We start from the raw sequence: 27,493 nt of genomic DNA on the forward strand, positions 1-27,493 counted from the left end.
ACGAGGCAGCTCCACCGTGTTCCCCCGTGCAGAGGGACTATGGGAGGAGGAAGCAGGAAGCCGCCGGGCTGTAAATCATACAGCTGAGGTGACAATCCTTCTTCTTCTGGCATGTTTATTGTGCTTTTCTCCAAAGGCGTATTTATAACTGACCACATTCCCACCTCAGGAATATCTCTCCTGTGTGCTTTCAGATTTCATCAACACATTTAACCCTTTGTGCGAGCTAGTACACTGTTTTTCTGATTTCTAATCAGTTCATAGAGACTAATGAAGCTTAGGAAAAAGTGCTACTGTCTGCAGATAGGTAAAATAAAAACAATGGCGTCACTGTGAAGGTTTTTTTTGAACAGCTACTGTGTTCATTTTTATCCCAAAGTTTGTGCCGGTTGCTAGGTGGCTTCCAGGACATGGCTTTGAGGTGAAAAGGAAAAGGCTTGGTTTCTTCCTGAGGCAGCGCAACCGCAGGCAAAAATCTCTGCAGGAACTTAACGAGTAAAACAAACTTAGGGCCGCAGCGTGAAGGGCCGCAGCTGTCAATCAAACCCATGTGACTGCTTTCAGTTCTTTAACAGTTTGTCTTTTTTTTAGTCTTACTTTGTGCCTGCATTACCCACAATGCTTCATGGATGCAGACTGTTTGGTGGTGAGTACTGCAACAGTTAAAGCTACAGTGCAAAATATTTGTCTCCCCCTTTGGGTAGTGAGAGGAATTACACCATCACTGTTGATACGTGCACTTACAGGGGATCTCTCTTCTCATTGGTCAGAATATGATGTGACAACATGGCCACTTTATAAACCAGTCAGTTTCCCAGGTGCAGTGACATACTCTGACACAATTTTCAATAAAATGCCAAATAAGCACTGGCTAGCTCGCTAACGTGGATTAGCATTCGTAGTGTTTTGAAGTTTTCTCTTACTATAGCCACTGTTTTTAGACCTTTTCAGTGCTTCCTACGAGCACAGAGTTTGTTCTACATTTTGACTGAATGCCTCCACACACACATGATTTATTACGGTGGTATAGTATCACGGCACAGGAACATCAGTGTGATCTGACAGGGACTTTTTGGGTTCTCTGTTCTGAGGTCATTCCTTTTCTCAGCTGTCTGAGTGGGAACCAGATCCACCACGTTATCTCTGACTCACTATCATAAGAAACTGAGCCTCACTATCTGTGTAAATAAACTGCACACACACAGGCCTGGCTGCACGCTGCGAGTTTATACATCACATGCTCGTCCTGAGAGCGGAGCGAGGGAGGGGACCGTCTGCAGCACATCTCAGATCGCAGGCGTTTCCAAGCAGGACAGGAAGGAAGTCACTTTCTCCTGTTTTGAAGCGAGCGTGTGAAGGGAGCATGAGCCGTCTGACCCACAGTAGCCATGGTGACCCTGAACAAGGCCTGAGAGGAGGAGGATGGGAACATGGCCGCTCTCAGGCTGGAAGAGTTACGGCCGGCTGGAAGGTGGCTTAATCCTCTGCCTGCCGATGACTCCGTACTCCCAGAAGTCTGCCTCCATCACAAACACACAGAGTGAAGCAGGGGGAGGGTTGAAGTTGATGAATCTCGACCCTGGCATATTTATAGTAATGACAAGAACAATGTCTGAGTTCCCCTCTTCTGTATCCATCCTCCTGGATATAACCCCTCAAATCCAGTAAGTGGTTCCTCATTCTCCCACAGAGAAGAATGGGTCACTTGGGTATGGGAAAGATGGAGGATGTAGAAATCCATCATGGAGGTACAGAGGCACCATCACAGATGTTTTACAAAAAATAAACATGAAATAGGGACTAGCAGCTCTTTTCATGGCTACACTGGAGCAATTAGCAGCTGCCTTTGCTGGGTGGAGGACTAAACAACAATGGCTTTTCATGTATCTTACTGAGGGCTCTCAACTACTTAACATTTCACTTAAACTGTTGTGAATCCCCTGCCGGCTTATTAAAAGTGTTCTGATAAAGAGTCAGACTTTATAACTGATCCAGTTGTTGCCTGTGTGTTCCAGTAAAAAGGCCCCTGTGTCGACAGCGCAGCAGGAAGGACGGTACCAGCCAAAGGAGCTTAGCCTCGCCTCCGCCGCGGAGCTCCTTTAAGCTTTCTGGGGGGAGAGGAGGGGACGTGGCACTGGGGGTAAGTGACACTGAAGAAGTGTGTGTGTGTGTGTGTGTGGGCGTACGAGCAGCGCTGTCACTGAGCTGGCTGTGTCGGGTGGCAGCGCAGCAGGGGAGCTGGCCGGGGGTCTGAAGCCGAGCCGCGGAGCGTGTCACTCCGCTGGCCCATTAATCATTCCCAGCCTGCCCCTGCCTCAGCGCCTCAAAAAAAAAAAGGGGGGGGGGGGGGGCCTGGATGTGCACGCTCTAGGTGGTCCCTGATGCCACCCTGGAAGCCTCCAGTCGGCTGCATGTAGACAGACGGTGGACACAAAGAGTGAGGCTTCCACACACTCACACAAACATGCGCGTCTATTTCATGTTGGCAGAGTGAACAATGAGGCGCCTCAGAAAGAAAACAAACAGTTCGAACTGTCCCAGCCAGTCAGGGTCCGCTCACTGCAGCACACAGCGTCTGCTGCTGTCAAATAAACGTCAGCCTGAAAATAATAATAAGCCATAATAAACCGGTCTGATGCGAGTCACACAGGAGGTCTCACTGCTTCACATCTGATGCTCAAAAGCAGTTTCTGTTGAAATTGTCTGGTAATTTACAAATGATTTTAATGACAATAAAGTCACAACAGAAACAACCAGGCCGTCACCTTTCACCTCAAAATCTGAACTCCCTGGATTCTTTAAGAATTCATTTTATTATATAAACCATCTGTCACCGTCAGCGCTAACATCAACCAATCAGATTGCTTCTTGTTACCCTCATACGCCCCTAATAGAGAGTAGTCCCTGACAGAACACTAGTTAGTCCACACAACTGGACACTGAAACTGGGCAAGATGTGATGTCATAAATCTGAAAATCGCCAAAAACATCTGATCATGTCCAGAGCTGCAGCCGTAGGACCGTGCAGTTAGCCTGCAAGAGCTAGCATGTAAAGTTTCTCAACTGGGATTGAATTAGTTAAAAACTTTGACCATTTTTTTCCTGAAATAACATCCCATAATAGTCCATTAAGGGGCGGGGCTTCAGCTCTCTTTATTTCCTGTCTGTGTCACACAAACAAATTAAGGCATAAAGCTGTGCTTTGAATTGTATTGAATGGATTGTTTAATCTGGAATTTGTGTGTTTACATATGAAAAATGAAAGAGCAGCTGAAACTGGTTTCTAAGATTTACAAATAAAAGCAGGTCCTGTGTAGTTCACAGGGTCAAACGGTCCCTATGAGATTAAAATTAGTTCGATTAAAGAAACAAAAAGTTTAATCTGAGCCGCTCTGTGGTCTTCATCTGCCCCTCAGGCCTTAATCCATGAGGCTATGGTCACAGATTATCTGTGTGTGAATATATGTCTGATAGAGGTGTGTTCTGTACAGATCAGTGTGTGTGTGTCTGAGAACACTGCGTCACCGCTGCAAACTGAGCAGAGTTTTCTCCTAAAAGCCTGAGTGAAACCTTTCTGGCTCCAAACATTGTGTCTGTCTTGAATTATGAGCTCAACAAAACAAAATCCTGAAAAAACATGCAGGCCTTACCCAGAGGACACTGGACCGGAGCAGAGCGAGGGTTTTTTTTTTCATCCCTCAAACACATCTCTTTGTTTTATGGTGGGGCCGTATACAGAAACCTTTCAGCAGAGACACACGGGCTGAGGCGGAGGCGGCGCCACTTTCAGAGAGTCACCTGACATGAAGAGTTCTGTTTCTCCATGAAGTATAATTTAAAAAGAGAAAACAAATAATTTAACGTTTTGCAATTATTCTAAGTAAAAATGCAGAAATCGTGAACTATTTTCATTCAGGCCACAGAACTCATCAGATTATTTTATCTGTTAACCACCAACTAAACATCTGAATAAGAATTTCTATTAATTCTTGCAAAACATTTAGTTGATATTTGTTGTTTATTGGCTAAAACAAAGTAAAATGCACGTGGGCGGAGCTACAAGGGGGTGACGGGCAGTGGTGGAAAGTAACGTATAAAGTATTTGTACATACTTTACTTAAGTAAAAATAACAGTGCACACAGACCTGTCCATAGCTGCTTCTGGACTGAACATGAACATTTTCCACCCCCACTCTCACACCCCCAAGGTGGGATATTCTTGATACACTGATTTGTTTATAATATATATTTCCTTTGCTCCGGGGTCACTCACACCTGCACCGCCTCTCCTCTCCCTCCCATTGGTCGGATTGTTTGAAAGCTGCACTTGAGCCTGTTACAGATGACTGAGCGGCGTCAGTCCGTTTAACCCTCAGCCGACTCCTGACGGGATTCTGATCAGACTTTCCACACCGCTGCTGTGATGAATGTTCCCTCACCTGCAGCACACCTGCTTCCTGTTAACCCTCGCTGTTCCTGTCATTATTACTAGTTTTTAATACAAATTTTGTTTTCAGTGTTCTCCTCTTTTAAATGTTTGCTGCATGCTTTACTATTATTAGTATTCATTCTCGCTGCGTTGCCTGTGGGTACACAAACACAGGCTGCTGTCATTATGCAGCATGTAAAGGTAAAGTATTTAAACATAAAACCCGTCAAAACAGGAGTCAACAAAACAAAAACATGCCCAGAAATAGCTGCGTCCTCCGGCTATTGTCCAGATTTATGTTAAAAAAGATCCAAACCCACAAATACGTCTCAGCTTACAAACTGAGCAGAAATGGCCGACGCTGTCGCTCCCGGCTTTGGCGCGGCGGCGGGCCACAGTGAGGGAGAGAAAAGAAGAAGAAACAGGAGAGAGAGAACGCAGCTTCTATTACAAGAAAATCGATGACATCATGTGCTGCAGAAATTCTTCTCTCCCGTCACATGGGCCACTGAAATGAGGCCCAGATGGTGAGCTGGCCCCGGCCTGGCCTAACCTGGCAACCCGAGGGGGAGGCGGGTGGCACGCAGTCCCCATCCAGCCACATGGACGGAGACCCGTCCGGCTAAATCATCACTGTACAGTTGAGCTAAGCGAGAACAAGGCCGTGGTTACGGTGGCGTCCTTGTAATGTTTCCTGCCGTCTCTGCCCATGTTTCCTCTCTCTGTGTGCGAGCCGCTGCAGGTCGGCCGCCTTCTAAAGCCGTCCACAGCAGTCCGACTGGAGCAGGGCTGAACCGATATGAAACATGGAAACGACATTTGTTTATGTTTCATCTTCGCCCATCACTGAACAGTAGCTCCGAGCCATCGATCGATGATTGATGAATCCATTATATTTTAAGCTAATTATTGAAATCATTGCTTTTACTTCTATTTATAGCTTCTACTGACCGTTTACTCGAGCTTTAAGATTCATTTTTAAACCAAACATATACGATGGATGACTGAAAACATTTTTAAACCAAGAAACTTCAGCTTAAGCTAACTTTTTGAATCTTGTGTTGCATAAAAACGTCGCCTAATGAATAATGAAACACAAATATTACAGCTAACATTAGCTTTAAGCTAACTATTCAAACCATTACGTCTGATTTATTGTGGCTTTAAAATACCAATTTGGTGGTGGTGGGTTGGTGGGTGGGGGGGTGTAGCTGCTTGAGTGACAGGTGGGTGTCGGCTCAGGTGGCTAACAGTGTAGCTCCACCCATGCTCCACTTCTTTACTTGTTTTTATACCAGCTAGGAGTAAGATGGTGACAAGCAAGCAGGCGCAGTGATGCCACGGAGCTGCAGCTCTGGCTTCTGCCTCGTGGATCTTTAAAGACGTGCTGACGTGCACGGCTGCGGAGCTGGGAGCCAGCAGGCAGTCGACACACTCACGGCCTGATTCAGCCGCCTTGTGGGTGGCGAAGAAGAAAAGCCGACATACCTCCTCCTCCTCGGATACTGACTGAGTTTGTGATCACAGATCTGTATCCACACTAACTGATGAGATTACAGGTCTCTCTTTAAGCATTTACAGAGACAGATACACCTAAAGCAACATGAAAGGCCGCCGCTCATAGAAACCAACCTCTGAAAACACATCAGAACGTGTGAGGAAACGGGCCCGGCGGCCCCTCCAGCTGACTCACAGTCGTTATAAAAACCGAACATCTCATGGCAGCACGACAGCAAAAACAAAGCTGAGACGGAACAAGTGCAAAATTACACGTATGAGTGACCGAGGCTACCATTTCCATCTCGCCTCGAAACCCACTTGGCAGGCACAAGTTTCCCACAGTTCCCTTCACAGCCCATCAGTCAGGCCGGAGAGGAGCGGGGGCCTGACTGTCAGGGGTCAGCGCTGCGCCGAACACGGGGAGAATATGAAGCAGCTGCCTGGGACTGGACGGCCTGTTGTGTCACCATATGTGTGCGTTTCCCAGCCGCACTCATTCCTTCATATTAATGATTGTGAGCTGTGGTCAGACATCAGCACGCATTCATGAATTAAACAGACAATCACACTCAGAGTGTGTTTTTTTGTGTGTTTAATGCAGAGCTGGAAACTTTTTTTTGTCTCTTTTTCTGTCCTTTTGCATCTTTTCTCTTGAACTCTTCAACATTTGACCCATTTTTTTGCATATTTTTGTCTTATTTTCATTTTTTTTTACAGTCTTTTGTGATTTTTTTTGCATCTCTTTTTAGACATTTTACATCTGTAGTCATTTTGTGGCTGTTTTGCATTATTTTCGATGTCTCTATACAGTTATTTCTGTATTTTTTTCATGTTTTTGTGGTGTTTTGTATCTTTTTTATAATTTACATGTTATCATTTCATTTTCAGATATTTTTTAAAGTCTTTTGTGATTTTCTTGCATCTCTTTTTAGCCAGTGTGCATCTTGTTTTGCATGCAGTACATGTTGAGTCTCTTGGTAGTCAGTTCGTGGCTGTTTTCGTGTCTTTTTGTTGCTCTTTTCTGTCTCCTTCTGGCTGTTGTGTGTCTCTTTGTGGTTTTGTTGTCTCTTTGTTTTTACATGTGTTTTTTGTGGTGTTTTCTAAATGCTAACAGTGACAGAGGCTCGAGGCCTGCATGTGGTAGACCCGTAGCCACACGTCACCTTCAGCTCTTGGGGGTGGACGGACACCTGCGGTGGGTCCGCAGTGGGACCTGTGCCGCCCCACTTTCATGAATACATTTGTCAGTCATGCACCTCCAGCTGATTGGAATGTGAACGCTGCTGCCGCCAACATAAATGTCTTCTGACACAAAGATGGCGACCCTGCATGCAAAGTCATGGGAAATTCACTTTGTGTCTGCGCCTGCCACCAATAAGTGAAACCAACTCTCCCAGAACTCCCCCCCCTCTCTCTCTCTCTCTCTCTCTCTCTCTCTCCAACGTCCTACAGCAGGGAGGAGAGATCCAGACAGATCATTAGCACCGACCACTCTGCATCCCCACTGCCAGACCATATGGACCCAGCACTGAATGGAAACAGCCCCTCCCCCGGGTCTCTTCTGCTTTCATGCTAAGGTGTTAGGCCACCCTCATTATTTCCTCCTTTTTTTGGGGGGTGGTGGTGGTGGTGGTGCTGATGACACCACTCGCACAAAAAAAAAGTGAGATGGTGAAAGGAGGGGCGGGCCTCCCACTGACAGCGAGATGGATGCCACGAGTGACAAGCTTTTGTTTTAGTAAAATACGCTCACATGCTGGCGAAAGGCGGAGGCCAAAGGGAACAACTTGTTCACTTGTTCCGTTTGGGTGAACAAACCATGGCAGTGTCGGGACTTGTTGCTTTTTTCAGACTTTTCTCTGCAGGTCTTGGGATTGGGTGGATTGGTGGGGGGCTGTTGATATAAGCCCCCCCCTCTGCTGAAAAAAATCAGCATCACAGCAAAAACACAATAAACGCGCAGATCTGGCTCGGAGTGACCTCGCCGCTTTGTCCCGCGCTCTGAATAGTTTACAGCTTCTAAAGTGGCAGTTTATACTCTACGTGCCAAAAATGTCAATAAAAACCGCCCTAATCTCCCATCCGATCTGTGAGAGCACCTGCTTATGGAAACACAACACGCCCCTGCTGCAGTCTATCTGTGCAGCTGCACTGTTTCCTTCCGACCAAACTGCTGCTGCGCTCGGAGCGCAATTACGCATTTGGACAGGCGCACTTTGTGTTTGCTGTAATGACTTCCTGTCTGTTCTTTTCTTCTTTAAGAAATTCTCCTACATGTTGATAAAAATCAGGTGAACAAATTACAGACTGCGTTATCACACAAACAACACGTATGATTATTTTTACATAAACCTTATCTTTACGCGCAGCCGCGTCGCCTGGAAATGATTCTTATTACAGATTTTATTTCTTAAACCAAATTATTTAATTGTGGAATTGATTCCTAAATTCTGATAATTGCTGTGCCAGTTTTAACACTGATTTATTTTATTCTAGACAAATAAAATCTGTTAAAATAATCCGTTTAATCTCAGAATAAATCATTCTGGTACAAACACTTACATTTAATTTGAATATTCTTGTTTTTTCGTGTTGTTCCTGACATGTGAGGCCTTCTGCTTTGTCTTTGCATCAAATGTAATTTATTTATCCACAAACGAATTAACAATGCTTTGATTTTGAGTATTTTGTAAATCTCGGCCTGTGCGTAAAATACGCGTTTCCTGTTTGATAAACAGTTGAGGACATTTTAACTTGAAACATGAAACTTGAAACTTGTGTTTGTGTAGAATTCTCCCTGAGAAAAATAAGTTAATATAATAAAAATTCAGGTGAACGAATTAACAGCTGTCTGGAGAATATTTCAGCGCGTAAAAGCATAAACAATACAAATAAGCAGCGGATGTCTTACCGACACACTCGTTGGCCTCTCTGGCCGTGGCGCGCTGCCAGGGTCGGTCATAGTGGAACGGTTTGCACCTGTCGCACTCCGGTCCCGCCGTGTTGTGTTTGCACTCGCAGACCAGGTTCCCTTCTCTGTCTTTGACGCACTTCGATGCGTGCCCGTTGCACTTGCACCGTCCTCCGACCTGCAGGTCTGACACTGCGTAAAAGTAGGAGTCTCGTGCCAGCTCCGAGTCGTCCTCGTTCTCGTCTCCGAACGTGTGCAACCGGCTGAAGATCACCTTGATGTCGGTGGCCGTCACCCAGTCCTGCAGCACAGGGGAGTTGTCGAAGTCGTGCGCGGACGGTCTTCCGTCCAGCGTGCTGAAGGCGATGAGGCCGCCTGTCAGCGGGTGCATGTCGGTGTGGGAGTCCGTGCAGATGGCCTCCTGCTCGTTCTGCTTGGTGATCGCCGCCTTGTTCTGCCGGTTGTACATCTTTTTGCACTGAGTGGAGTAAAACTGAAACGGCACCCAGGACTTGCCGTAGTCCATGGACTTGTAGATGGCCATGGACTCAGGTCTGGGTGAGCAGAACTGCAGGCTCACATAGGTGACCTCGAACTTTTTACCCAGAGACAAGGTGAGGGTGACGTTCTGCGGGTACTGCACGTAGTTTTCAGACTGCCAGCAGGTCAGGTTGTGGGGATTGTTGAGGTCCGTCAGGTAGGTGGGTGGATGGGACTTCTTGGGATCCCCGGCGTCGCACGTGTGACAGTCCCTAGTCCTCTCCTCGCCCTTCTCGGTCACCACGCAGTACCGGGCAGCCGGGGTGCCGCAGGTGCTGGATACGCGCACGTCCTTCCCAAAAGCAGAGTTGACAAAGTCGGGGATGCATCTCCGCGGGTTCCCGTTCTCGTCATAGCACGGGTCCGGAGGGGAAGACTGCGCAGCGAACATGCTGAGCCCGTATCCTCCAAAGGCTGCACCGGTCAGCGCGGATACTGTCACCAAGGTGACCCAAACCTCCAAAATCCTTTGCATTGTAATCCGTGCGCCGCGGGGACTGTTGGGCTGAAATGTGAGACAGAAGAATCAGTTAACAGCGCTGGAGTTAATTATTCAGAGAAACACAGCACAGCGCCTAAAGACTGGAACACCTATGATGCTCAGATAAGGAACATGTAACACAGCAAATGAAAAATATTCTTACGAGGCAAAGAAAACTCCACCCAGACCTCCAAAAACCCGCTCAGCCTGAAAGTAGCAGAAACTCCAGAGAATCCGTCCAGTCCACGCTCCAAAGAGGAAAAAAACTGGAGCTCAACTTTTCCCTCCTGTCTGACAAAAATAGAAAATAAAATGAAGATATGGCAAATGCCCAGCTGGCTCCCAGTCTGCCTCTGCCTGTCCGGCAGTCACACCTCTGCCCACCTCTATCTCTTTCTGTCCCATTCCCTCTCTTGTTATAATAGGAAAAAAAGGGGGTCCGCTCATTCACAGGAGAGGAGACGGAGCCTTCTGAGTGTCTGTGCTGATGGAGAGAGAACAGCGACATCTGCTGGCGCAGTTTCTGCACTGCACGCTGAAATCCACACAAAGCTGTGTGTCACAATGATGAGGAGGAAAAATGAAATTCAGCTTGATAGCAACATGTTTATTTATATTCTAAACATGTTATGAATCCTAATGTAGCTTATGAAAGTAACATTATGCAACACAATAAAACCAAATTGTACATGTTTACACAAAATGTACGTCTAGGTGACAAAAAGTCACAGAATCTGACGGGTGATTGTCCTCCACCCTCTGCAGAGAAGCACAGGTTGTCGTCCTTGTCCTGCCTCACAGAACAGACCGAGGACGTCTTTGTCCCTCATGTGGCTCCTCCCTGTGAGCAGCACTTGAACTGGACTGGACTTGTTTATATCTGCATGTTTTATACTTACTGCCACCCAGAAACACCATAAACAGACTCACACACACACGCACACACAGACCTCTCTCCACCACCACTCAGCTGTTTCTGTCTTCTCCACGTGTCTTTGCTTTCACGCCTCTGTGTGGCGCTCACACTCAGGCCCTGTCTGTGAGGTCCTGTCCTAACAGCAGCTCCTCCTACAGCCATCATCAGCACAATGTCTTGTGTAAAAACCGCTTCAGCATAAAGACCCACAGAGTTCCTGTTTTGTAGCACATGCTCTCTGGACCGCGGAGCTGAAGGGTCTATTTTTGAAAAGCAGCAGCACAGGAGGATGTGGTCTGTGTGTTGTTTTCCTCCGCTGCTGCGCGTCTCTGCTGTGGTCGATCTGGGATGATCTAGGACACTGATTACTGCAGCTATCGGTAAGTCTTGCATCCCTCTCTGCTGACTCAGTTTTAATCTGTTTAAAGTATTCATACTGCAGCATGTGTGTGTTTATCATTAGTCTGTGTGTGTCATTAATGTTCGTGAATATTCTGCAACAGAAACAGGCCTGTTTGACATAACTCACATCAAACAGTGTGATTCAGGCTCTGCAGGTTTCCTGTTCCTCTTCTTTAGGAGCTGCTGAATGTCAGAGCTTCAGACATGTTTGATTATGGAGCACAACCATCTCTCTGCTCTTTACAATCACAACATTAATCAGAGTGCTTCACGGCGCTGAGTGTAAACGGCAGAGCCAGACAATAGTCTGACAGCACACAATGGACCAACACCTGCTTCCTCACTACACAATCGATGGACTTGCTTGCTGAAGCGGGACATGCCAGGTGATCACAGAGCCGCTGCAAACACATCCTTGTTGTTAACGTGCCATGAGTGCATGTCGAGTGTGGTCTGGGTGAGCAGAGATCTGATTGATAAGTTTGTGGCCTAAGGGGGGGAAGGACTCGCACTCCTCCTGCATGTTCACACCATGTCCCTCTGTCTGAGTAAAAGATGCATCGCCCTGTTGGAGAGGTGTCAGTGTGAGGGTGTAGATCAGGTGAACAGCTGTTGGATGATGGTGGACTTGTGGTCTGGATCTTGTTAGTTTCCTCCTGTAGCTGCCTCAGAGATCAGTGTAGTCGGCCCCTGTAACAGTGTGACCCCTTTTCCAGGTGGTCCAGCAGCAGAAAACAGAGACCATCACCTTGATGCAGACCTCACTGATCTGGAGACTCTGTCTGTTTCCACTGTTTGGATTGTTCTCTGCTCTCTGGTTGGAGGTGGTGGACCCAAGTCTGATCCATGGTTACAGAAATCTCTCAGGATCCTCCTCAGAAATAACAGATGGTCTCTGGATCTGCTCATCAGGCCCACAGGGAGCTGACAGCTCTGTCATTTGGAAAACCACATGGACACCAAGCTCTGTGTTAGACCCTTTGATGGGTCTTGTGAGTGGTCTCCCGTCCTCATCTCTTTGTTCTTTGGGCCACAGACTTATAAATCACACCTTGATGGCAGCTAAACAACAGTAAAAGAAAGTAAAAGAAGTAGGTTTGTGTGTGTGTGTGTCCTGGCCACATGTGTTACATGATCTGTGTTTTTTTAATATATCTTCAGCCTTTGTTTATGTAATAATAAAAATAGGAAGCTGTCCTCTTGTTGGATTCGTTTCCCCCTCTGCTCTGAGTCACGTCAGCTCTGCTGTCAGCAGCTGAATTTAAGAATGAAAAAGTAGAAGTTGTGGTGGCTGCTGTCGACCAGCTCACCTCCGCTCTGCACTCACTCAGTCTGTGACTCACGCCGTGCCCGGCTGCTGCGTTGCCTCTGTGCTGGGGACAGTTTGCCTCTTTTTTTTTTTTATTGATACAAATGGAAAGGAACAACAGTGAATAGCAGCATCAGTAACAGGAAGTTTGGATGGCTGACGGGGTTGTTGCTGGTTTACCAGAACATAATAAAGGGTGTAATTCTTGTTTCTGTTCTGGGACTTCCTGTTGGGACGTCGCTCGCCTGTGGATGCTGTGATCCCTCTGTAGAAGATGATGCCGATGACGGAGCACAGCTCGTGCACTGAGGATCGGATCCAGCACGTCCTCGAGCGCTGCCTCTGCAACCTGGGCCTCAGCACTCCGGACAAACACCTCTGGGACGGTAGGACCTAAAACTTTTGGCTTTGGGTTTGAACCCACACACCCTGCAGTCTAACCAGGATCATGTTGTCAGTTTTATAGAGAATCAGAAATGGGAAGTGAAAGTGGCAGCGCTGTCACGTCAGTTTTGCAAGACCAGTTTTGAAATTGAGTTTCATTCAGAGACTTGGTGTCATGGTTTCATCCCCTCCCTGCATGTAAAGGTGTAAAAAGTTTCCCCCTGTCGTCAGAATGAAACCTAAAAAAGGAGAAATGTGTGTTTGTTGATGTTTTTCTGTGTCTGTCTGATCAGCTGGACTGTGTATGAACCGCTGGTGTTTGGAGGAACTGGTGAAGAGAGATCCTCACAACTTCCTCATCCTCCTACAGAAAATACTGAGGAAAACAAAGGAGGTCAGAGAAGCATCATTTTCCGAGTTGTGTGGTTGAATATGAGTAATGTCAGCCAGTTTCAGTTCAGCTTTTTCCTTCTCCAGGTGCTGCAGCAGTGTCAGTATGAGCTGGTGGTGCCTCTCACCCTCCTGTTCTCATCGACGCTCCTTAAAGTGAGCGACTCTCCTGCTTTTTTTATTTTTTTTTTAGTCTTGCACTGTTGTTGTGTGTCTTTAAGCAGGTTTCTTGTCTTCAGGCTCCGTACGTGGCTCCAGACTGCGGCGTGCTGCAGGAGGCCTACCTGCTGTTCTGCAGCTTCCTGGCCTGGCCAGAGCCGTGCAGCTCCGCCTGCAAACGTCTGCTGAATGTCATCCAGCAGGAGCTCCGAGCGCCAGGTAACAAGCAGAAAGACACCAAAGCTAGAATACACTAATGCTAACACATAAACAGCTGAAATGGCTAAGAGTAGGCTAACAGCAACTGTTAGCTAAAAGTATGACTGAAGCAAAAAAGACAAGATAACAGGAACCTTTGGCGTTTGATTGTCTGTGACCACAAGGGGCAGCGTTTCCCTGCTGAGACACGCTCATAGTCTGGACGTCCACTGTCTGACTGTCTGCGTGTGTCTGTAGGTGTTTCATTTCAGAGGCTGGTGCGCACAGAGCAGGGCCTTTCCCACGACGTTAGCTCCTCCAAAACCATGTAAGTACATTCATTTAGTAAACGGCAAAACATAGCTCGATACAGTCTTAAATAGCATGTGTGTGTGTTAGAATGGTGCTGTTGGTGAGTCCAGACGATGACGTTCCTCCTGAGGTCCAGTCTGTCTCTGAGCAGCTGAGTACCACCCGTCACTCCAGTAGAGACGTCACCATCACTCTGATCCTGCACAGCTTCCAGGCTGCTCTGGGCTACGAGCAGGACCTGCAGGTTCTCCATGCCGCCCTGCAGGTAACTGGCAAAAACACTGTCTCCTTATTATTATTCCCCGTTTGGTTTATACTAAAGTTCACTGATGTTCCTCCAGAGAAAGCAGCCCAAGGAGCTGGAGCAGCTCCTGGATGCGGTGACCGCGAGCATGGAGACGGCGACCTCTGCAGCAGACTTCAGGACAGCTCGACAGGATCTACTCCACAGCCTGGAGAGGCTCAGAGACAGCTTGGTTGATCCTGCTGATGGTTGCAGAGACACTGGTGATCAATGGGCTGCTTTAAGTTGTTTAAACCTGAATGTTCTCAAACATCACTGCCTGCTTCATCTCAATGTCTCCTGTTCTCTTCAGGATCTGCTGAGACCCTCATGTTTCCTGTCCCAAAATGTCACAGGTGCTCATGGGACAGCGACAACTTCGGTAATTATTCAGTCTACTTAAACCTCCACTCTGTATCACCGGACATGTTGTAACTTTTCCCTTCACACTTAGATGTTCTGAGGGACATCCTTGCAGCCGAACATGACCTGGATTCACCTCCAGACTGTTTCCTCAAACCTGAAACACACGAGGACGACATCAACGACACCAGTGTGGACGAGGAAGACGAGCTGGATGGATACAAAGCGGACGATGACTTTCAAAGCCACCGTATCTCCTCTGCGTCTTCCTCCTCCAGGGACTCCGGCTACTCTCTGTCCTCCAGCTGCTCCGTGCCGTCCGGCTCGTCCGGAGTGGAAAGCGACCTTAGTGAGGACACGGCACATGAGGACGCCGAAGACAGACAAGACAGTCAACCCAAGCCTAGAAAGAAACCCAAAAAGAAGTCCAGGTCCCTCTTAGGCATGGAGCGCTTCTCTATGCTTTTCAAGACTCCTCGCAGTCCCAGCAACTGCCGCCGTGCGCAGAGCATGGGTTACCGTGGCGATATCGGAAAAGACTTTCAGAGAATTGAGCTGAAACACTCCAAGTCCTTCACCAGACCAGTCCTTCCTGCCATAAATCCTCTATCACCTCAGAAACACATGTGCGTCCGCAGGAGGCCGATCCTGAGCTGCAACGAGGAAATTCTGTCCGACGTGCCCACGCTGGTCAAAGTCGTGGTGTTTGGAGGCGACAAAGAGGCCGGCAGGCTCGCCAGAGCGTACAGCGACCTGCAGCAGAAAGAACGCCAAAGTCCACGACTCACCAAGACCTGCAGGCTGCAGTTTTACTTTGTCCCCACCAGAAGGACAACTGGGAGTCCAGGAGGAGGAGGAGGAGGAGGAGGAGGACACACACTGAATGAAGGAAGTTTAACCAAACCTGCAGCCGCTTTGGTAAATCAAATAGAGGCCCATTCAGATTTTATGTCATAAGGGGATAAGCCCCGCCCCCCAAACAGCTCCACTTGTCTTTTTATGGGCAGCCATATTAAATAAAGTCGTTTTTTTGTTTATTCTGACAGGACTCTAATGGCGTTTTACTGGAGGACAGTACCACAGATATCGCCCACATGTTGGGCACCATGGACCCCTGGTACGAGAGGAATGTCCTCAGTCTCCTCAGCATGTCCTCTGACGTCCTTGGTCAGGTACTTTCCACACTGTGGCTGCCTCTCTGATGTTGATCATCTTTGTGTAATAACACAGGACTCTTCACACTCAGGCTTCGTCTAAGGACGGCGACCTCACAGTGAGCGGCGGCAGCGTGGAGCAGCTCCCCCTGCTGGCCGACATGGTGCTTTATTACTGCAGGCATGCACACCAGCCCATTCTGGTGCAGCTCTATCAGGCTGAGGTCAGAGGACACACACACACACACACACACACACACACACTGACAAAAAAAATCACACTTTTTACTTCGCTCCTGCACACAGCTGACTCTGGCGGGTGGAGAGACGAGGAGGGAAGTGTTTATTCACTCTCTGGAGCTCGGGCACACAGCTGGAACCAGAGCTGTTAAAGCCATGGGTGAGTCACACTCTAACACAGACACACAGACACACATCAACATGCACACATACAGTCTAATAATGTGTGTGTGTGTGTGTTCTTTTTGAAGGTTCTGCCAGCAAAAGGTTTGGAATCGATAAAGAACGGGAGGCCGTCCCTTTACCACTAAGTGTTGCCTACAACAAGGTATCGATCCTGCAGCACAACACAACAGACACACAACATTTACACTCATAACACTGAGCTGTGTGTGTGTTCAGGTGGCTGTTAGTGGGAGGAGTCAGTGGGTCCAAAGAGAAGCTGTCTGCACCTCAATCAATCTGCACAAAGCATGCAGGACGCTGGAGCAGCCAGGTGTGTATCGCTGATTCAGCTCCATAGGTTTTGAGTCTTAAGCCACAGATTGATCACCTATCGCCTATCAATTCAAGGTTTAACAGAGAGTCTGCAGCTGACCATGGCAGAAGTCCGGAAGAGACAGTGCTCCAAGTCTAAGAAGAGCTACAACCAGGTACAGATGTGAAATCAGTCTTACACTGGGTCTGTTAACCCCCCCTCACACTGTCCTCCTCCGTCCGGCAGCACATCTCCATATCAGAGGTGAAGGTGGACCAAGTGCAGGTGAGCGGTGGAGAGGACGGGACGACATTCGCCGTGTGTCTGGATCAGGACGAGAAGAAGTTCATCCAGAGTGTCACCAGGTAAAAACAGGGACACACAAAACACACACACACACACATACACACACACTGATGCTGTGTCTCTGCAGGTGTGAGGTGTCTCTGTGCTGTAAACCAGGAAGTGGGTCAGACTGGAGGTCCTACAAGCCGTCACCGGGACAAGTCCAACCTCTGCACCCGTCCTACTGCTCCCTGCTCTGCCTGCCCATCACCTCCTTCTCCGCCTCACATCCATGACGCACAAACCACACACTCTATAAGCTATTTATTGTGATGGGAACAATGGAACGGTTATTTTTAAATGTCACACAATGGAAATAAAAACGGCTTCTTTTGCACTTCCTCCTGTGAGTTAATCACATCCCACCTCAATATACTCTAAAAACATTTAACTCCATTTAAACTAACAAACATAAACTCTGAGAAATTTTATGTTTATTTGTGTTTTTGTTGTTTTGTATTTTTCCCTTTTATATTTATGTTTTTAATTTCAAAGAATATTTGTTGTAATATTTTTTTTCTCGAGTTTTTTTCTTATTTTTTTTTACTTTTACAAATAATATATATTTGTAGTTCAGTGCCTCCATAATAATACTGTAAGTACAGTTCGAGTTGTTTGATCAGGGCTTTATCGGACCTGTGATCGGCCTCCGCACCACCAGGGGGCGCTGTAGCCCTGGAGTCGCGCCAGGTGTTCAGGCTCCAGCTGGTCGCAGCGGGGTTAGAACAGGTGTCTCTGCTGCGAGCAGCAAACAAACCAACTCACGGATGTAAAGTCTGAATCAGAGGCGGAGAATGAAGACAAGCAGGAGAAAGTGAGGACTGTTTGGAGCCAGAGTTTAAAAAAAAAAAGGTAAATGTTGAACTTTTACTCGTTTTTTTTTCTTATCATAACGAAACTTACGTGACGTGGACATTTAAACAAGCGCATCCAGCCGGGCAGGTATTCAGGTTCCTGTTTGTTTTAGTAGAATCCACAGTTTGATATTCAGGATGCGCCATTTAAAACTTAACAAAGTGTCTGTGTGACGTGTGCTGCGCCTCTCTGTGTCCTTATCAGCGCTGATAAGTTCATAGAAAACCAGGAACTGTTCGGCTGCAGTGACACAGAGCGAGAAGAAGTCATTTATAGATAAATAAACAACACAGCATCAGAGCTCAGAGGCATTTATGTGTCATATATACATGTTATTTCATTGCTACTGCATGTGTCATCATATAAACTGATAAGAATACATAATATTGGTATTATTATGTGCAGTGGAGGAGGAAGTACTGAAGCTTGGTACTTGAGTAAAAGTACAAATACCCAGCAAAATATATACTCAAGTAAAAGTAGAAGTGCTACATCAACAATCCTACTTAAGTAAAAGTCTTAAGTACTTTTAAATGTTCTTAAAGTATTAAAAGTAAAAGTACTCACACACTGAATATATATGATTGATTTCAATTGCAAAGGATCTGAACAGGTTAAAATAATCAAAGAAATCATCTGAAATGAAAATGGAGCATGTGTAGTTAATGTCCATGTTCAGTCCAGAAGCAGCTGTGGACAGGTCTGTGTGTCATGAGGCAGGCTGTGGGCATCAAGTGAACAGAGAGGCTGCTGATAACAAACAGGCATTCAGCATGTTTACTGTGTCAGTGTTCCTGCTGTAGATTCATGTGATGATTCATGTTCATCAGTCATTAATGGATGGACCTGTGTTAGCAGACAGCAGCTAACTAGTTAGCTCACTGAGCCAGAGCACCGGCATCATGACTGAGGCTCATTATAGAAACACAGCTGGCAGCGTGACACCACCTCCATGCAGAGTCTGACCTCACATCAGTCCAGCACTGTGTTCATCACAACAGCTGCAACATGGAATGGAGTAAAAGTATAAAGTATGCACTATTATTTTTACTTGAGTAAAGTAGAAATACATAGTTACTTTCCACCACTGATTATGTGTTCTAGTAGCAAATTAATTCAGGAACAAATTAAAAGCAGACAGTCAGGAACCCTGTTTTGTTGACAGGAAGTTGTGATGATCATTGAACGGTTGATTAGAGAACTAAACCTGTGTGTAGTTCTCTTTCAGGTAAAATGAGTTGGTTGGATTGTGACTAATTTCTCGCTTCTCTCACCTGTGTCTCTCAGTTTGAGTCCATGTGACACCCGTCAGACAGCTATCTGCTCCGCCACCATGAACAGGAACAAGCAGATCGACATCAAGCGCGCCCTCGCCCTCGCCGGCACCTTCCGCTTCCTGTGCTCCTGCGCCGACGCCTGCCTGCTCCCTTTCCTCACCCTGTACTTCAGACAGCTGGGCCTGACCCCCGCCATGACCGGCATCGTCATGGGCGCTCGACACTTCATCGCTCTGCTGTGGAGCCCCGCCGCAGGCCTGCTCGCCAAAGTCTACAACAAAAGGCGGGCGGTGATATACGGCTCTGTTTTGTTCTCTGTGGCCGCCGCTCTGCTTCTGCTGCTCGTCCCACCTGTTAAAGACCTACGGACGAACATCTGTAACACGTCTGAGCCGAGTGTGGGGTCAACACAAGGTCTGCCCGCGAGCAGCACTGCACCTCAGACATCGTCCGTGTGGACACGGGCTAAAGAAGCTCCTGCCACCTCACTTCCTGTGACGGCTGTGACGACGAGCAGCGTTTCCCCTGAGGAGAACACGTCAGTGATGGACACTAACTTAGCCACATTTCAACCCAGCAGCTCTTTGGTGAGAAAAAAGAGGTCTGAGATGAAATCTGAGCAACCACATGAGAAGGTGGAGAAAGAGATGGAGGTGAAGGAGGAGGAGAGCGGCCTGGACTTCCTGGGCAGCCTGAAGACGATGGACATCCAGCACCAGCTCTTCTTCTTGATCCTCATCATCATGTCGCTGTGGGAGTTTGTGTCGGCGCCTCTGGAGTGGACAGTGGATGATGGGCTGTATGAGTATCTGGACTTCGCGGATGCCTCGGACCGCTACAGCGGCAGCGAGGTGTGGGGTCTGCTGGGAGCGGCGTGTGGCGTTGGGGGAACAGGTCTGCTGGTGAGCCAGCTGAGTTGTTTCATAGCTGCTGAGACGCCGCGGAGCGCGGTGCACTTCTACAGCTATGCCGGGCTGGCAGCTCTGACGCTGCCCATGGCCTCCTCCCTGCCGCTGTACCTGAACAAGAAGCGGGGTCGAACCAGCGGGCTGCTGAAGGCTGTGCAGCTGGTGCAGGCCTCGCCGAGGGCGCTGCTCTGCGCCATCACCACCTCCCTGGTCGGGGTGGCGGTGTCATCCGTGGATAACTTCCTCCTGTGGCAGATGCAGGATCATGGGAGCACTGAGCTGCACATGGGCCTGTCTCTCGCCGTCGCTCGGCTCTCACAGGCCGCCTTCCCCCTGCTCGACACTTTCGTGTTCAAGCTTCTCAGCCCAGGCCGGGTGCTTGCGGTCAGCGCCGCCTGCCTCAGCTTGCAGAGCTTCTACTACTCCTTCCTGTGGGGAGCCTGGGCTGCACTTCCTGCACAGCTGCTGAGCTGTTTCAGCAGTGGCGCCCTCTGGTGGGCAGTGAAGGTGCAGTGCGAGGACGTCGCAACGCCGGGGGTCGAGAGGAACGTGAGGAGGGTCTACACCTCCCTGTCTCTGCAGCTGGGAAGCGGACTGGGCAGCTTAGCAGGAGGGTTCGTGGTGCAGCGCTTCGGGCTGGCGTGGCTGTTCAGAGGGGCGGCGGCGGTCCTGCTGGTCTGGTGCCTCTGCCTACAGCTGCTCCAGTGGAAAGCTCCCCGCCAGCGCAGGATCAACTACTCCCGCCTTTTGGCAGCCGACATGAGTGAAGCCAGCGACTCTGAGTCGGAGAGAGACTGGCTGGATAAGGCGATGGAGGACGACAGAAGCAACAACAACAACTACACACAGAGGACAAACCACTGAGGACGCACACACACACAAAACCTGATTCCGACACGTCACTCTTCATCATCACAGCAACATGTCTCAGAGCAGCGTGATTGATTTCCTCCACTGACAGCTTCAATTACAGGCTCTGAATGAAATAATTTGGCGTTCCATCTGCGCCTCCTGCAGGATTTTACTAACCAAACATGGCGGCAGGATGATGGGCGGGCAGAAGGAGACACTGGAGCAGTGTTAAAACAACATGTGTACACAGGGCGAGGCCGAACGGGGCCGGCATCCTGTTACAGCTCCAGCTTCTTCTGCTGCTGTCACATGTCTGAACTCTAAATGTTAAAGTGATGTTTATCTGAGGGCATGTGCAGAACCTGTCTGAGCTCATGCTGATCATTCCTCCGTCACATCCTTGTTCATGTTAGTTTAAAATAAATAACTGTCTCTGCCTGTCACACCATGTCTGCCTCCTCTTCATACAGTCACATGCTGTGACTTCCTGCTAGCATGAAAAAAAGTTTGGTTTGGGTTTTGATTTCAGCAAATATTCACATTAGTGTGGATAAATATTAGCTCTACATGCAGTGTTTTAATGATGGTCTTTCAGTTTGGATCCAGATGCAGGTCCCTGAACATCTGGCTGCTCCCCTGAAGTCCTTTGTGTTATGTCGTGAACAGCTGAGCGGAGCCGCGGTGAAACAGTCACGGTTTGGTTCTGCGGTGGAGGACGCCGTCTCAGCGGTGACAGCGCAGCGGACCGTTCAGACGATTGACGTTTGTCTAAACTAACACAAAGGAAGCAGCTGCTGTTTGTCAGGGTGTTTGCTGCATGAATTTAGAAAAATGATGTTTGTCTGTTTAAAAATGAGCTCAGTGCATAGATATGTTTTTAAAAAAGTCTTTAATGTTGATATGGGATTAGACTTGGCTTATGAGCTGAGCTGTTATACACCGTTGTGTTTACATGTTTGTGTTTACCTGCTCTTAAAGGAACAGTTCACCCTAAAATCAAACATTTCTTTACATGTGTTCCTGTCGCCTGCAGTCTGATGTGAGTTTCAGTTTGACGTCCTTCTTTAAGTTCAATTCTGTATTTTACCTGGTTCACATACACAGCATGTGCTGTTTTCTTTGTCTCTGCCAGCAGGTGGCGCCTCTGAGCAGAGCTACATTAGCTGGTGGCTTCTCAGAGCTCCATCAGTGTGGGTCAGGATCAGCTGGCAGCTCTCCTCCTCCTCCTCACAGGTTACAGTGATGCTGCATGAACTCTGCTGTCATGTTTTAACGTTTCTCCGGCTGCAGGACTTCTGATTTTTTTTTGTAACATCAGGGGGAGTGTTTATTTTGAAGAAGATGGAAAAAGAGAAAAAATCCTGTCGGCTGTATGGTGCGCTGGAGCAGACGCAGGTGGAGGCAGCGACGGAGAAATCAAGTGAGTTTGGACTGACGGTTGATTTAATGTGGTTAGGAACACTAATGCACTTTATTTATCAGAGAAACATGAAAAGGGGAAAGAAGCAGCTGTTCTTGTGGCTCATGTTAAAGTTGGTTGTCAGCAGGGACGGAACTCAAATCTTTAAAGCCCACAGGGGCACCCGTGGGGGGGGGGGGGGGGGGGGGGGGGTGCAGATGTGCCTGGTCTGGGTTCTGGTGTTTAGAGAGAGGAGAGGAGGAGGCAGCGGCTGGAGGAGGAGGGTGCCGTTATTCAGGGTTGCTCCAGGAATTATTGGAAGGGTTAACACCCACAGAGCTCAGGCTAGTTTACAGCTCTTTGTTTTGTTTTAGTGGAGACAGAACTCCCACGTCGCATTTTTACTGGGCTGAATAAAAAATGATCACACAGAATGAGCCGAAGCAGATTTCCACCAACAATAACCTACATTTTGTGAGTTATGCTGTGCCAGCAGCTGTATGCTAAGTTAGCATAGCATAAATACTGGAAATAGGGGGAAACAATTAGCCTAGCTTGGTCCAAATTATGTGTTCACAAGTGAGATTTAGGTGTCAATGCACAATTTCTCTTACTGTACCAACAGTGAGACCCTACTGTCTCAGTCTTGTTAGCATGGTAGCTTAGCATACACTCTCTTTTGACCCACCCAGGCTAGCTTCTCCTTCTGCTGCTTCATATTTCTTGGCATCAGACACAAGTGCCGATCCTTCCTCTTTAGTGACACCTGTGGTGGTAAGATGTAACTGCAGTTGTGCGCCTGAGACAAACCAAATACAGTTTGCTGGTCTCTGTGTCCTCCAGCAGAAGATGTTGTTTCGATGGCCGACTCCAGCGTCACGATGGAGGACATCGAAGGCGAGCTGTTCAGAATCGAGCGGATACAAGACATCCTGGTCCGGAGAGAATCCGAGCTGAGATACATGTGAGGCACAAACAAGTTGTGATAATGATTCATGCTCCGTGGCTTTTGTGATATTTGACCCAGGAGGATAGCAGAGTAAAAACTGTGCCGCCCTGGGACGTAAACACAGACAGAGACACAGCCAGCGGTCCCTCAGGAGGGACAGACGACGCACCACGACTGTCAGCTCAACAGCAAGAGCAGCCATGTGCAGGACGGATGAGATGCAGACAGACACACACACACACACACAACTTTTCTCTCTGATCCTTGCTTTTGATCATGTCAGTTTTTCCGTGAAGTCCTCCTCATTATTTAGACTCATGCTGATGTTGGTGGGTGAACCAGAGTCACCATTTTTGTGGTGTTTGTTTTGTTCGTGTTGCCGTGCAGCGGTCTGAGAGCGACACACACATCAGCATCCAGAGAGTGAGAAGCGACGCACAATCCCACGCCTAATAACAGATGATCGTTTCTCCACAGGTTTGCATGCGCTGGCCTGGGTTACAGCAACGTGTCGAGGACGCCATGCTTTTCCCAGAGTCACTGTTTGCAGAGCGGGTGGAGGGTGGAGGGCCACAAAAAATAATAATAATAGTCAGAGTGTGTGATGAGTTCTGATGCTGTCAGCTGTGATCGGCTCACTCTGCACGAACCTCAGCGCCGTCTGAGTCCACTGCTCCTCTGTTTGATGAGCTCACACATCTTTCACACTGATGCCTGAATATTAATGCAAGGACAGACTTGATGACACATGATACATCCACATCATGCAGAGGTCTGGTCCGCCTCCTCCCATCAGCTGCTGTTTGTTCCCCTCTCAGGATGGACGACATCCAGCTCTGCACAGAAATCACCAGGCTGAAGCAGGAGCTGCAGAAACTCGTCTCCACTCCAGGTACATCCACCAGCTTCACCTGTCACCACCTCACACAACAGCTCTGAACACGCCGCGCTCACCGCTCATGGTCTCCAGAGGATGAGCCCCGCTCACCGATGGCAGCACAGGTCTCGACAGTCGGAGCATTTTGTGAATAAAGCTGCAGACGTGCATGGTTCCCAGAGGACGGATCCTCAGCACTTTGTCTCCACCTTCTGTTGTTAGCTAGCTTAGCTTAGCTTTTTTTTATCTGGAGCATCGGATCGTTCTGTCTGACACGTCGTAGTGTGTGGCTGCTCTAGCTTGCATGCTAACACCACAATTTCAAATGTATTCATCTACATACTACATGTGCACTAATAACTGTGATTTGTTTATGTGTTAACCAGACAAAGACAAGTCCAAAGAGGACCGGGACAAGGAAGAAGAGCTGCTGCAGCAGATCAACAAGCTGGTGGAGACCAGAGATTTCCTGGTGGACGACGTGGAGTTTGAACGGCTGAGGTAAAGCTAACATTTTCACATCTTCAACCCAGATTAGCATCACCTGCACGGTTTGTTTTGTGATGCTAAATTAGCCATCATTGCTAATAATCAGTCATTTTATTGTGAGGAATCTTTGAGTGACATTTTGATTGTTCAGTGTGACTGCAGGCTCAGTCCTGACAAATACTGCCCTGTGACATTTAACAGCGTTTGATACAATCTTAAAAAAAAACACTATTTCAACAAATAAAAAACAAACCTGTCTCCTCCACAGGGAGAGAGAGGAGGACAGGGAAATGGCGGCCTTCTTACAGTCCAAATGTCCCAAAGCATTAGCGGCTAAAGGTGAGTGTACTTTTACCTATTATTAGCTTACAATTTAAAAAATGTGTTCAGGCTTCATTTACAGTAAGCTAACCTAGCTTAATGCAAAGGCTAGAATGGCTAGCCTAGTACCACCAGAACTGATTAACATAATTCATTTAATAAGAGTAAAAGCAGTAACTCGTTTCGTTATAATGGATGTGCTTAGCTAACCTACCAAGCTAACGCTAGCTGCAGTGTCTTGTGGTAAAAAAAAACATGACGAAGCTTTTAGATTAGATTAGATTATAGATTTACTTTATTAATCCCTGTGGGGAAATTAAGTAATTATTAGGTTTATTAAGTTATATTAAGTAATTTAAGTTTTATCCAACAGCAGTAGCCTGTTGTCTTGCTAAAATAAGCTAAGCTAGCCAAGCTAAGTCAAGGCAACAAAATGACTGAAAGTCGAAGTGTAGATAAGGATGAATAAACACTTCCTGTCTCCCCTTCAGAAGCTTCACAAGATAAAAATGTTGCCTCCAAATCCCAGCAGACGTCTGCATCCTTTATCACTAAGACTGGACTCACGCTGCTGAAGGACTGCTGCGGCTTCACCTGCTCCGTCATGTAGCAGCGACCTGCTCACAGCTTCCACTGTGGACTCTGTGCATTCATTCTTTCATAGAAATGTGTAATGTAAATCTGCTGCTGTGAAAGCCGTGCCTGTCTGGCAGCAGGGAAGCTGGCTGGATTATAGATAAGCTAATGACTCCTGCACATTTAAGGTAATTACATGTTATTATACAGGCTGCTCTGACAGAGCAATTACCCGCTTGTGATGTATTAGGCGGTGTGAGTGTGGCCATCCCTCAGGAAACTACACTTCCTGTAGTAACTGAGTGTTAGTAGCATTGTTAGGGCTGGAACTGGGCATTACTTTAGTTATTGATAAATGCCTTACAGTCGATGTGCACATGGAGTCAGTGATCAAACCAGATGTGTTGCATCATTTTGTGTGATTATGAATGGAGCATATTCACAGTGTTGTTCAAATAAAGACTCATTGTAATGTTCTTTCTTTATCAGTATTTTTTATAGTTATTGATAAACTTTGTTTTACACAGAATCACTGATGGAAAGCTCAAATACATAAATGCTAAAAGCTGTAGTTCCTCTAACGGCCACTTGAGGGCTTTGTTCAGCTTCAAAGGTCCTTGTGTCGACCAATCAGCTTTTGACTTTCATCACTCCTGTGCAGCACACTGCTGGTGGACAGTGTGCAGGTAGACAACCCGCCCCGGATAAGCGGTTGAAGATGGATGGATGGATGGTTTCTTTTACCTACGGTATTTTTGGACATTTTTGGCCAGATTCTGGTGTATTTGTGGCATATAGACCAAAACATAAAGAAAGAATTCTAAAAACAGCTCATGGGTTGAAGATTCTGACAGTCAGCCAGGTCAGATTTCAGTTGTGTGGAGCTGATGAAGCTGCTTGGAGGAGCTCTTCACGGAGCTCTAACACATCCAGTTAGAGTTAAAAGAGTGGAAACAGCTGATTTTACTTCAAAGAAAGAACATCCTGCCAGAGTAAGACTGTGTCTTCCTGCAGTGCAACAGGAGGAGAGGGTGGCCACAGTGTGGTGAGGAGCAACCCAGAGGGTTTCAGTTCCACCTCAGCTGCCTGCCTGCACCTCTCTCTCTCTCTCACACACACACACACACACCGCAGCTTTAGTAAAAGCCGCAGAAATGATGGACATGTGGAGCCGAACAAGAGCTTCTGTGGCTCGCTCTCATGGCAGCAGATCGTGCTGGTTCCAGATAAACAGACCCGAGCACAGCGCTCTGCTCTGTAATCAGGAGGCTGCATATTGTGAATAAAGACAAGTCACTGCCAGCTCACTCTAATTAGCTGCTGTAGTGAAAAGCTGGCTGACACGTTAAACGGTCCCTGGAAAGGTGCTCTGCCAGTTAATTCTCCTCTGTTCTCCTGTGTTCTCCTGTGTTCTCCTGTGTTCTCCTCTGTACTCCTCTGTTCTCCTCTGTTTTCCTCTGTGCTCCTGTGTTCTCCTGTGTTCTCCACTCTGCTCCTCTGTTCTCCTGTGTTCTCCCGTGTTCTCCTCTGTTCTCCTCTGTTTTCCTCTGTGCTCCTGTGTTCCCGTCTGTACTCCTCTATTCTCCTGTGTTCTCGTCTGTACTCCTCTGTTCTCCTGTGTTCTCCTGTGTTATCCTCTGTACTCCTCTGTTCTCCTCTGTTTTCCTCTGTGCTCCTGTGTTCTCCTGTGTTCTCCTCTCTGCTCCTCTGTTCTCCTGTGTTCTCCCGTGTTCTCCTCTGTTCTCCTCTGTGCTCCTGTGTTCTCCTCTGTTCTCCTGTGTTCTCCTGTGTTCTCCTCTGTTCTCCTCTGTTCTCCTGTGTTCTCCTGTGTTCTCCTCTGTTCTCCTGTGTTCTCCTCTGTTCTCCTCTGTGCTCCTGTGTTCTCCTCTGTGCTCCTCTGTTCTCCTCTGTGCTCCTCTGTTCTCCTCTGTGCTCCTCTGTTCTCCTGTGTTCTCCTCTGTTCTCCTCTGTGCTCCTCTGTTCTCCTCTGTGCTCCTCTCCTCCACGTTCCTCTAAAAGCAGGAGGAAGTCATGGTGGAGCTGCTGCTCCAGGGTCGGCCGCTTCGCTTCGCCCTGCAGCGCCGCTTCATTCTCATTCTGTCCTCCAGGAAATCATCTCTTGACAGTTACTCCAGCGACGGTAAATGAGAGATTTCAGTGTGAGAGCACGTCAACAGCTCACGAGGGAGCGAGACA

The 27,493-nt window shown here is 47.7% G+C and overlaps 4 protein-coding genes across 11 annotated transcripts in view; 3 read left to right on the forward strand and 1 right to left on the reverse strand.

Moving 5' to 3' along the window:
- Nucleotides 1-10,250, reverse strand: part of ntn1b (netrin 1b) — a 38,458-nt gene extending 28,208 nt beyond the window's left edge. Inside the window, exons 1-2 of one of the 2 annotated variants that reach the window (XM_028412780.1) lie at nucleotides 10,050-10,250; nucleotides 8,841-9,885 (exon numbers count right to left, since the gene is read on the reverse strand). In XM_028412780.1, coding sequence (XP_028268581.1) covers nucleotides 8,841-9,855 — 1,015 coding nt within the window. In that variant the 5' untranslated portion in view covers nucleotides 9,856-9,885; nucleotides 10,050-10,250. Of the gene's footprint in view, nucleotides 1-8,840; nucleotides 9,886-10,024 lie in introns of both variants that reach the window. The other variant, XM_028412779.1, reaches the window with a different exon arrangement.
- A 739-nt stretch (nucleotides 10,251-10,989) lies between these two features.
- LOC114440353 (phosphoinositide 3-kinase regulatory subunit 5-like) lies at nucleotides 10,990-17,135 on the forward strand. 4 transcript variants are annotated; one of them, XM_028412766.1, is made up of 19 exons: nucleotides 10,990-11,157; nucleotides 11,357-11,565; nucleotides 12,760-12,874; nucleotides 13,166-13,266; nucleotides 13,350-13,418; nucleotides 13,502-13,640; nucleotides 13,878-13,947; nucleotides 14,019-14,196; nucleotides 14,273-14,438; nucleotides 14,528-14,596; nucleotides 14,669-15,495; nucleotides 15,624-15,749; nucleotides 15,824-15,955; nucleotides 16,038-16,131; nucleotides 16,223-16,299; nucleotides 16,374-16,467; nucleotides 16,545-16,624; nucleotides 16,696-16,814; nucleotides 16,883-17,030. In XM_028412766.1, exons 3-19 carry the CDS (start codon nucleotides 12,763-12,765, stop codon nucleotides 17,028-17,030), a joined length of 2,601 nt encoding a protein of 866 aa, XP_028268567.1. In that variant the 5' UTR covers nucleotides 10,990-11,157; nucleotides 11,357-11,565; nucleotides 12,760-12,762. The 4 variants fall into 4 exon arrangements, with proteins under 4 accessions (XP_028268567.1, XP_028268568.1, XP_028268566.1 ...); XM_028412767.1 differs by having other exon boundaries at nucleotides 11,442-11,565; XM_028412765.1 differs by lacking the exon at nucleotides 11,357-11,565.
- Nucleotides 17,136-17,443: 308 nt separating this feature from the next.
- mfsd6l (major facilitator superfamily domain containing 6-like) lies at nucleotides 17,444-21,129 on the forward strand. 2 transcript variants are annotated; one of them, XM_028412781.1, is made up of 2 exons: nucleotides 17,444-17,653; nucleotides 18,935-21,129. In XM_028412781.1, the coding sequence occupies exons 1-2, from the start codon at nucleotides 17,651-17,653 to the stop codon at nucleotides 20,696-20,698; spliced, it is 1,767 nt and encodes a 588-aa protein (XP_028268582.1). In that variant the 5' UTR covers nucleotides 17,444-17,650; the 3' UTR covers nucleotides 20,699-21,129. The 2 variants fall into 2 exon arrangements, with proteins under 2 accessions (XP_028268582.1, XP_028268583.1); XM_028412782.1 differs by having other exon boundaries at nucleotides 17,444-17,646; nucleotides 18,937-21,129.
- A 229-nt stretch (nucleotides 21,130-21,358) lies between these two features.
- LOC114440376 (uncharacterized protein C16orf45 homolog) lies at nucleotides 21,359-25,884 on the forward strand. 3 transcript variants are annotated; one of them, XR_003671124.1, is made up of 7 exons: nucleotides 21,359-22,106; nucleotides 22,929-23,049; nucleotides 23,853-23,926; nucleotides 24,298-24,412; nucleotides 24,669-24,739; nucleotides 25,213-25,485; nucleotides 25,825-25,884. XR_003671124.1 is itself a non-coding variant. In XM_028412805.1 (6 exons), the coding sequence occupies exons 1-6, from the start codon at nucleotides 22,028-22,030 to the stop codon at nucleotides 25,329-25,331; spliced, it is 579 nt and encodes a 192-aa protein (XP_028268606.1). In that variant the 5' UTR covers nucleotides 21,359-22,027; the 3' UTR covers nucleotides 25,332-25,487. The 3 variants fall into 3 exon arrangements, 1 of the variants encoding a protein (XP_028268606.1); XR_003671125.1 differs by having other exon boundaries at nucleotides 22,932-23,049; XM_028412805.1 differs by lacking the exon at nucleotides 25,825-25,884 and having other exon boundaries at nucleotides 25,213-25,487.
- The last annotated feature ends 1,609 nt before the right edge of the window (nucleotides 25,885-27,493 follow it).

Source organism: Parambassis ranga, chromosome 8 (assembly GCF_900634625.1).
Source record: "Parambassis ranga chromosome 8, fParRan2.1, whole genome shotgun sequence".
NCBI lineage: Eukaryota > Metazoa > Chordata > Actinopteri > Ambassidae > Parambassis > Parambassis ranga.

Coding starts and splice junctions, on each gene's coding strand:
- LOC114440376 (XM_028412805.1), top strand. CDS start 22,028: ATGGAAAAAGAGAAAAAATCCTGTCGGCTGTATGGTGCGCTGGAGCAG. Junction 22,107..22,928: donor GGCAGCGACGGAGAAATCAA/GTGAGTTTGGAC, acceptor TGTGTCCTCCAG/CAGAAGATGTTGTTTCGATG. Junction 23,050..23,852: donor GAATCCGAGCTGAGATACAT/GTGAGGCACAAA, acceptor TTCCCCTCTCAG/GATGGACGACATCCAGCTCT.
- LOC114440353 (XM_028412766.1), top strand. CDS start 12,763: ATGATGCCGATGACGGAGCACAGCTCGTGCACTGAGGATCGGATCCAG. Junction 13,948..14,018: donor GTTAGCTCCTCCAAAACCAT/GTAAGTACATTC, acceptor TGTGTGTGTTAG/AATGGTGCTGTTGGTGAGTC. Junction 14,597..14,668: donor ATGGGACAGCGACAACTTCG/GTAATTATTCAG, acceptor CTTCACACTTAG/ATGTTCTGAGGGACATCCTT.